Source organism: Odontomachus brunneus, unplaced genomic scaffold (genome assembly GCF_010583005.1).
Source record: "Odontomachus brunneus isolate Ranch 3 - 2012 unplaced genomic scaffold, Obru_v1 Obru_scaffold_310, whole genome shotgun sequence".
In the NCBI taxonomy this organism is placed as follows: domain Eukaryota; kingdom Metazoa; phylum Arthropoda; class Insecta; order Hymenoptera; family Formicidae; genus Odontomachus; species Odontomachus brunneus.
Window position 1 is genome coordinate 195755 of NW_022639760.1, and position 9897 is coordinate 205651.

Genomic DNA, 9897 nt, shown 5'->3' on the forward strand with positions numbered 1-9897 from the left:
AGACCAATCGTTCTATCGTCGCGGAATCTACGCGTTGCCCGAAAGATGGGAAAAATGTATAGCTAGCGAGGAAAAATACTTCGATTAATGTATTTTTTGCTTTTGATTTCGAAATAAATGAGTTTTTTAAACAACTCGTATTAAAAAATTTTTCTGGTTAAACTTTAAAAACGCTTGTTGAAAGGAAGTACTATTGTGGCATGACTATTATTTATCTACTCGGACGAAAACATTCGCATAATTATGATCGAACTTTAGAGTTCATTTGATCACATAATGTGCTGAATCTCTTTTTGCAAATTTCTTATCGTCTCAAGTTGCGTGATTTAACACGCTCAAACGTATAAAATTTTAATTTATACATCATAAACGTGTTGAACGATATGATTTAAAACCGTAAGAGATGTGTGAAAAGAATTTCAGTGAATTATACGCTTATACGTTTAAGAATAAGACACTCGGATTTGCAGTGTTGCTACACTAGAAATCATTGTATTGTAACGATGCTTCACACACATCGTTACTAACAGCCCGACAGAACACCCGTCGAGCTGCAAACGGCGCTACGCGCCACACAAAGGCCGTAAGGCCAAAAACTAAACATAAACAAGTAACGCGCCCATCACGCGTCTAAACAATACCGCAGCGTGCGAGATGTCAACAACGATTGACAGATATAAAAATCGAGTATATAAACCGTGGCCGAGAAATAAGCGGCATCAGACCGATCCGGACCGTACACCGAACTCGATGCTTAACCCGGGAGTGGAGTCGTTAACGGGACCTACGTTAGGGGGCGCGTACCGGTCATTTCGACCGAAATATATTTAAGCACATATATGTATAATAATTGAGTAATAATTAATAAATTATCAATTCAATTATTAAAAGAAACATAACAATTCAAGGAAATAATTTTATTAAGTCACTATTTTTTCTTTTTTCCCACTTTTTTCTCTATATCCTTTCTATATCTAATATGTTTAAGAAACATATTAAACTTATTATACATATGTGAATATATTAAAAATAAAAGCATAATATTTTTATTTTAACTGCATTGGTACAATGCAGTTATTAATGTCTCATATATGTACTCAGAATCCTCTGAATCACTAATTGTTTCTTCTTTATATCCTTCTAAATAATTCTTTCTAGATCGCTTATTCATGTTTGCACGTTTAAAATTGTAATATTCGAGACACTACAGAGAACCGTTCGCCCAACTACAATGTCGAAAAGACAATAGACGTTTGGCGGCACATCGAGCGATGCTGACACGGCAGATAAAAGACTAACGTTAACAGGCACGCTATGGTCTTTTAGATTGACTGCTACAAACGTATCAAATTTCACATAAAAATAAGCGTGTCTACGCCATCTATTTCGCCATGTTATACGAGAAAACATCAAAGAAAATTTACGTAAAAGCGAAAATACGATAATATCAATATATTAGATGCTATAAATGGAAAACAAAAAAGTACGGGGAAATGACCGGTACAACTCCACTCTCGGGTTAAGAGCGAAAAGCGAGGACTTCGACCGTATCGTTTCTGCCTTCCCGTCAGCTTTCGCACCCGTACAGGCAAACCCGACACCAGGAGATTGTGTGTATCTCCGTCGAGAGCTCATGACACTGACTTCGCCTTCCTATCTGATTCCAACGACCGGCCAACGAGTTCGTGTGTTCGCGAACCCCGTCGATTCTCGGTACCGATCGTATCCTTTCTCGACATGCAAGTACACGTGCCAATGTGTTCGCTGCGCTCGATCGAACGTTGTCGATACTTGCATATATCGCGTCAGCGACAAGCGAGTCGCCCTATATATAGCGCCGCGTGCTACAACATGGTCGTACCGCCATTACTGCTGGGCACCCGCGGCCGCCGAATTTATAGCGTCGCGATTCGCGAACATCTCGCTATTCACTGACACCGTCTTTCGCGATACACTGTGTTCGCGCTATACGCTCGGCCTACTGAATCGCGAGACTCGTTCGACCGAGAGCGCGACCCGATTACTGGCGCCGTCTTATGCCGATACACGCAAATTATCAGTTGCTGTATCAAAGGATCTTAATAAACTTTTGTTATTTATTTTTGTTAATTGCCTGTGTCAACAAATTATTGAACCCGGACTCCGACGAGCGAAATTGCTGGCGATCTATTAAACAATCGACCTGCGGAGTTCGGCTATTACAATATAAAATACGAAAAGGAAAATTTGATAATTAAGAGAAACTAGCGGTAATATTTTGAAGATACCTTTAGCAGATATATCTTTAAAAGATATATCTTAAGTATATTTTTTATAAAGATATCTCTAAAGATATCTGCAAGAACGACGATAAGTTTCCATTCTTTTACACGAAGCACAAAAACAAATATGACGGCATTGGATACAAAGTGTTATCTCGTTCAGATACAAATTAAACTTTAGAAATGATTCTTTCCTTCACATCATATTTCACTTTTTAGAAGATAACTTCTGAGACTCCTTTGCATATTTGTACCAGTAAGTCTCTCTGAAACTATATTTATGATAGAACACAATGCACAGTATACTGAAGATTATAATGTATAAATTTTTTTCTTAAGACAGAAAGAGTTCGCCTCGTAGTATTATGCACTGTCGTAGGTAATGTATGTAAAGTTCCAGAAGACACTTATATAAAGATAATATAAATAGCGAGAAATCTTCATGTGCTGAACTGCGATAAATTTATAATATGCTTATGCAAAACTTTTTATATATTTAATAGAACATAATTAAATCCAAATAAATATTTTTTTTTTCAATTTAATGAATATGTAATTCGAAATTAATTTAAGCTATTCCTTACAGTAGTCGATCGTCAGTTGTACTTAAATGCTTAATGACAGTCGGTAAAAAAGAAACAAGATAATAAGAAAGTCTATCGATTAAAAAAGAATTATTACATTATAGACGATGTTGTAGACGATTATAGACGACGATCGTATCGAAGTTCAATGTCGACTTTATTCATTTATGTTAATATTCGTTTTTGTCATATAGACTTTTTTTATCTTATGAGATTTTATCGGACGAGATTAATCGCGAAATTTTCAAGTTATATATATTGACATATTGCCATGATAATTGGAAGATAGCGTGTGGTAAAGTTTATCGTTACGTGTAATTAATAAAAAAGATCTATTACAACAGTGCATTACAAATCCAAGTGTATTATTATAGCTCTAATTACATGTTTCCTCATTTAACATGTTTAAATATATTAAATTAAAATTTATACATCTCTCTTAGGCGTGTTAAATGATGCGTAATAACTTAAAATGCTGAGAAACATATAAAACAATTCAGCCGAATTACACGTTTATGTGTTTGAAATAACACACTTGAATATTTAGTGTGACTTTAGTGCCATTTGCAACATATTAATATTAATAACTGTTACATCCCACACAGCACGTGATATATATAATATCACAGTAATATTTCAATAATATTTTTGCGATATTACAATATTACGGAAATATTACTGTGATATTATATAATATTACGTGCTGTGTGGGATTGTAGAATTAAATTATATTAACACGTTAATATTAACTATTAATACACTGTTATAAAATAATTAATTAAAAAAAGGATTCATTTGCGTACAGATTGGTATAATTGTATGACATCTAAGAAACTCACAATGTTAATAATGAGATATTGTCATAAATCACTTTCAAAAGTATACTTATCAATCAGTGTAGAGCTCTACTAGAAATCACACCAGAGGTCTCTGTATTATTATATATTGTTGTATCGACAGTTCACACATATCTATTCCTATGTGTCGCGTTGCATCGACGAGTCGCGCAGTTACATTGTGATTATCTTTAACGCCACTATCGCTTACTATCGCGTTCTAGAAAATGTTTTCCGCCGTACTTTTATTACTTATTATTGTAGTCATTATTGCATTTGCTTATCATTGCTGTGTGCATTATTCAAGAGACGGGCGATTAATCAATCAAATACCGGGACCGAAGATCCTTCCGGTTCTTGGCAATTTATTGCTATTCCAAAAAACAAGAGGTAAATAAAAATTCTTTATATGTTCATTATTAATTAAAAATTGTTTTTCTAACGTTCAACTTATTATTTATTCACGTAAGAAGATACTGAGTTTACATATAACATGAAACTATGAACATTATAGCCCATTAATTTTTTCTCCTTCTTATTTAATTTTGCTGTAATTTATGTGTAACTTTATTTGCTGTAATTATTGCACGTTTGACTTACATGAATAACGGCACAATATATTCAAAAGAATGAGAATGTTAACAACGCACATTTTACATATATCATTATTTATAATATATTCATTGTTCTTCAGAGCAACTCTGGTGCCTTCTTCGTACTCTTTCGGACCAATATGGTACCACTTTTAGATTTTGGGGTCTCCATTATGGAGTCGTATCCATTCGTCATCCAGATGATATCGAGGTATTTAAATATAAAGTAAAATGTCAGGGTTGGAAAGTAACGCGTTACTTGTAACGACATTACAATTTCGTTACATTTTTTTGGTAACGATTTGGTAACGCCGTTACTTTTTTGTATCAGTAACGAAAAAGAAACGGCGTTACATTTTCTTTAGTAACAAGTAACGAAACTCATCGTTACTTGTATCGTTACTTTTTTACTATAGTGGCTTCTGTACACAGAACGCGACAACGCTTGCCACACGACAAATGTTTGCACACGATAAACGATTAATGTGCTGCTTTCCGTAAAGCCCATTCTACAATGAACAATAAATCTTAAGTCATAATAAAATTGACCAATCATAGTCGACTATTAAAAGAATAATCCACTGTAATTGGTCAATTTTATTGCGACTTAAAACTTATTGCTTATTGTAGAAAGCCTCTAAAGCGTGGTCTACAATGAGAACTTAAGCCATAAAATTTAAGCTTTAAGCTCTAAGCCGTAAGAAATTATTTTTCTTATAATTGACTGTGATTGGTCAACTTCTTACGACTTAGGACTTAAAGCTTAAATTTTATAGCTTAAGTTCTCATTGTAGACCATGCTTAAGGGGCGCCGCACACGAATTGATATAACAGTAACGTACCGTAAGAATTGACCAATCCAACTTTGAGTATCGTCGAACCGTAAGGTCGCCATTTCTGTGAACACCCGATTGTAATTGGTCTATTTTTACGGTACGTCTTATGTTACTGTTATGACAATTCGTGTGCGGCGCCCCTAAAGCCCATTCTACATTAATCGCAATCGCAAGATCGCAAGGAAATTGACCAAACATAATTGATTATTCTTCGATCGCAAGAAGAACAATCGACTATGATTAGTCAATTTCTTTGGGACCTTGCGATTCGCAACTAATGTAGAATGGGCTTTATATTGTTATGCGAAAATGCTTCCCGCTTAAATATCTTATATTTTGTCTTTATATATGTATAATTTATGTACTGTCTCTCTTACTATTCGTTTTATAAACCGATTTTAACTTTTTTTTTACAAAAGTAACGGAAAGTAACGATTTTTTTATCGTTACTTTTAAAATAACGGTAACGCGTTACTTTTTAGAATCCGTAACGTGTAACGGTAACGAGTTACTTTTTACCGCAAGTAACGATAACGGTAACGGATTACTTTTAAAAAGTAACATTTCCTGTACAATTCCCTGTAAAACAACCCTGTAAAATATATATCTACACATCTATAGGGTGTTCAACGAAGTTACAATATGCAAGAAAAACATATTAACATGAGTATGAAGTCCCACATAATTTTTTACACAAACACAAAACTTCGAAATACTAAAGAAAAAAATTTAACGAATTAAAACCTACGATGTTTGGCAGACGAGCTCTGTATCCACGATATTTCACAGAAAATGGTTGAAACATAACTGTTTCTTAGCGACACGTTTACGATTGAGAAACAATTGTTTATCGGATCATTATCAAGATTGAGAACACTTGTTTGTCGCATCATTATTTTATCTTCAATTTTCAGGCGACAGCCATCGCCATTAAGACGCGTTGTAGTTGCGTCTTAACTATTACCGATAAGTTTATCTATAAAACTTGTACACGTATATTAGAGCGTTTTACGTCAGACACCTTTTTTTCTTAAGAGAGCAAGAATTCGCCTCGTAGTATTATGCACTACCTCAGATAATGTATCAAAGTTCAAGAAGACACTTATATATAGATAATATAAAGAGCGAGAAATCTTCATGTGCTGAACTGCGATTATAAAATTATAATATACTTGTGCAAAACTTTCTATATATTTAATAGAACATAATTAAATCCAAATAAATATTTTTTGTATATTATTTTTGTATATTTTTGTATCTATAGAAAAATTATTCTTAAAACAACTATATATTGTTAAGTTTGCCATTCAGAAACATTTTATATTGTTACTAGATTTGAGGCTTTCACGGCCATTGATACAATGTCTAGGTATAGCTTCCGGAATGGAGCCGTGTCTTGAATCAGCGATATGCCGACGTTTCGCAAACGTTGCAGTTTGCATCATCAGGGCTGAGAACTCTGATGAGTTCTCTTCATCAGAGTTCTCAGCCCTGATGATGCAAGCTGCAACGTTTGCGAAACGTCGGCATATCGCTGATTCAAGACACGGCTCCATTCCGGAAGCTATACCTAGACATTTAATATTGTTATTGTACATGGCATTATTACTTATATATTGCGAAAAGATTAAACATTCTAAAACATGGCTCGTGAAGCGATTGCTTATTTAGCTACATGTGAGTTTCAATGATACAATAAACTGATATTGCATTCAACTTCACTTTTTATGGTTTTAGTTAATATTAAATAATACGAAGCACATCGGCAAAGGGCAAATGTACGATTTGTTGCGCCCATGGCTAAATGACGGACTTCTTCTTAGTACAGGTAACACAATAAAATTATTATTGTAATCGCATACGTGCGCTTTATATCATCGAGTACTATGTACTACACGGAAAAAAAACAATTCTGTTGGTGCAACCGAATTTTTGCTTGCTCAGGGATCAGACGGAAACTCGGCTGTAACAACAGAAAAATTCCTTTATGAGGCTTATGTATAATCAATTATTCTCAGTTACTTTAACCGAGTTCTAAAATCGCTGAATGTTCCGACGAATATTTTCGGTTGCGACAACAGTAACATTAGTTTTCAAAACAGAGATATCGCTTCTGATCACCCTATTTTCAATTGGTTCCTATTTGCTTGCACCAATTGAGATTTTTTTTACGTGTAGGTATTGAGAGTACTCATCTTTTTATTCAGATATTCTGATAAAACGAGAAGCATTATAACATTAGAAAGTTAATTAGTGAAGATATAAGTGAAGATTAAACTCAAAATCGTGAGGCTTGCTTATTATATGCGAAAGTTATTGGTATTTTTTTTTTCAATTTTGTTTATTTTATATTATTGTTTTTACTTCATATTGCGCACACGCGCGCTCGTTATCGTGCTATCTGCTATAACATTCCTATTGCAAAAATCATTCTAAAATTAACCTTAGTCTTAATCTTATTTCTGTTTTAGGTGCCAAATGGCATTCACGGCGAAAAATGCTAACGCCTACATTTCACTTTAGTATACTACGAGAGTTCACAAATATTTTAACTGAGGAGGGTAAACGCATGGTGCAGAAATTAAAGGACGTCGGCGATATGGTTGAAGTGGATATCGAATTATTTATTTCTGAACATACGCTGAACATAATATGCGGTAAATCATTATATATTTCTGTCACATAATTGTAAAGAGAATTAATTTTGTATATCTAAGAACTGCCTACAATTGTAGAAACTGCTATGGGCACTTCTCCGCACAATCTCGGTACGATGCAAGAAAAATATCGACACAAGGTTCACCAACTTGGTCAGTTACTCATATATAGGTAATTAATAATCCAAATATCCGTCTTTACATGATATCACAAATGGATCTAGTCATTATTGAGGCATGCGAAGAAAAATAATTATAATTAAGGTACAGACGCGAACAATACGTGATTCGCAAATCGCACGTAATAAGTCTTTCAGCCTTAAAAGAAAATTATTTAAATTTCTTAAAATATCAAATATTAAAATATTTTTAAAAAATCGAGTGTGTTTGTAAAAAATCGAAGACAGAACTTATATTCCAATGCTGGCCAAACGATATGCAGTGTAAAAGAAAAAGAGATAATACTAAAAAAAAAAACAATACCATAATGTATAATTTGATTTTATTACAGAGAATTAAATCTTACTTGTTATTCACTTCTCGTGATTATTCAGAAACTATTAATACTATTATTCTCTCAGATTTATTTTTAGCGTAATATATTTATGCCATTTAGAATCGTGAGGCCCTGGCTTTTTAACGACATCATATTCGCATTAACGCCTAAGGGCAGAGAACAGAAGAAGATACTACAAAATTTACATGGGTTCACTGAAAAAGTGCGTCAAAATTAAATTACTTAACATTCAGTATACTTCCCAATGTACAAAATTAGAACAAAAACTCATATATAAGTACTGATAAGAAATATTGAAATATTAGTGAAAAAGTCAAGACGCAATTAGATAAGCCGTAAAATAAATTTATATTTTCTCACGTTGACATCATTTTTAGATAATTGCGGAAAGAAAAATGTATCACAAACGCACCAACAATAAGGAATTGCACAATATTGCAAATAACGATCCGATAGAAATAGATAACGCAGAAATACATGGAAGTATGTAAGCTAAGTATGAATTTCAACTTCATTCTAATATCGCAAAATCGTAATTGTGATATTTCTGATCCAGTTCGAAAAAAGCGAATCGCCATGTTGGATCTTCTAATATCTACCTCTCAGGAAAATAATTTGAGTGATTTGGATATTAGAGAGGAAGTGGATACTTTCACGTTCGAAGTAGGTATCCTCGAACCTAGGGTGCGATTTTTCTCGACAGCCTGATATATTATATGAACACAACTAACACGCAAACTGATTATAGGGTCATGATACAACATCGATGGCTATATGTTTCACTCTGTTACTATTAGCAGAACACAAGGATATTCAGGTGCTCTTCTCCATAGAAACATGAGATATGTAACAATTAAAAGCAGCATCTGATTAATTTTGTTCAACCATTAAGTCGTTAATTAAATTCTGTTGAAAAGATAGAAGCATTAAGTATTTATCGCTGTGTATTTTTTTACGTATCGATTAAAATTAATTGATCAAACGAGAATAGTCGAAAACACTATCTCTAAAATAAATTTAAGTATATACGTAGACAATTGCTGAAACTATTTCTTTGTGTATATGTGTAAGTATCACAGAGTAGTGCAATTTTAATCAGTGTTGGTGGTATAGGATCGCGTCAGGGAGGAAGTCAAAACAGTGATGCAGCAATGTGAGGGCAAATTGACTATGACGTCGTTGCAGAATCTACCGTATTTAGAAAGATGTTTGAAGGAATCGTTGCGACTGTACCCCAGCGTGTATTTCATAACACGAATCACCGCGGAGGATGTGCAATTACGCGGTAACAGCCATAAATCTTTATGAATATCTAAACATATTCCAAATTTAACGTTTCAAAATTATCGTAATTAAATTGAAATGAGGTAACCATGTGTAAGATGATTAATTTTTTATATTTTTTAAACGTAGAAATTATCATAATATTTAATTATCGCGTGTTTGTAAGTTATTCCTGATTATGTAATACATTTTACAGATTCATATGTAATACCCCGTGGAACAATAACACACCTCAATATCTTCGACGCTCATAGAGATCCCAATTTCTGGCCGAATCCAGATGTATTTGATCCAGATAGATTTTTGCCTGAAAAGATACAAAAGCGTCA

At 33.7% G+C, this 9897-nt stretch overlaps 2 protein-coding genes across 3 annotated transcripts in view; one reads left to right on the forward strand and one right to left on the reverse strand.

Moving 5' to 3' along the window:
• Positions 1-5898, reverse strand: part of LOC116853356 — a 24577-nt gene extending 18679 nt beyond the window's left edge. The window contains exon 1 of the mRNA XM_032834419.1: positions 5859-5898. The gene's annotated coding sequence lies outside the window, so the exon portion shown is untranslated. The remainder of the gene's footprint in view (positions 1-5858) is intronic.
• The window catches only part of LOC116853354 (cytochrome P450 4C1-like), a 6645-nt gene continuing 540 nt past the window's right edge, over positions 3793-9897 (forward strand). Inside the window, exons 1-11 of one of the 2 annotated variants that reach the window (XM_032834414.1) lie at positions 3793-4071; positions 4376-4485; positions 6848-6938; positions 7582-7767; positions 7846-7939; positions 8384-8486; positions 8662-8767; positions 8841-8947; positions 9033-9101; positions 9398-9569; positions 9765-9883. In XM_032834414.1, coding sequence (XP_032690305.1) covers positions 3909-4071; positions 4376-4485; positions 6848-6938; positions 7582-7767; positions 7846-7939; positions 8384-8486; positions 8662-8767; positions 8841-8947; positions 9033-9101; positions 9398-9569; positions 9765-9883 — 1320 coding nt within the window. In that variant the 5' untranslated portion in view covers positions 3793-3908. The remainder of the gene's footprint in view (positions 4072-4375; positions 4486-6847; positions 6939-7581; positions 7768-7845; positions 7940-8383; positions 8487-8661; positions 8768-8840; positions 8948-9032; positions 9102-9397; positions 9570-9764; positions 9884-9897) is intronic. The other variant, XM_032834413.1, reaches the window with a different exon arrangement.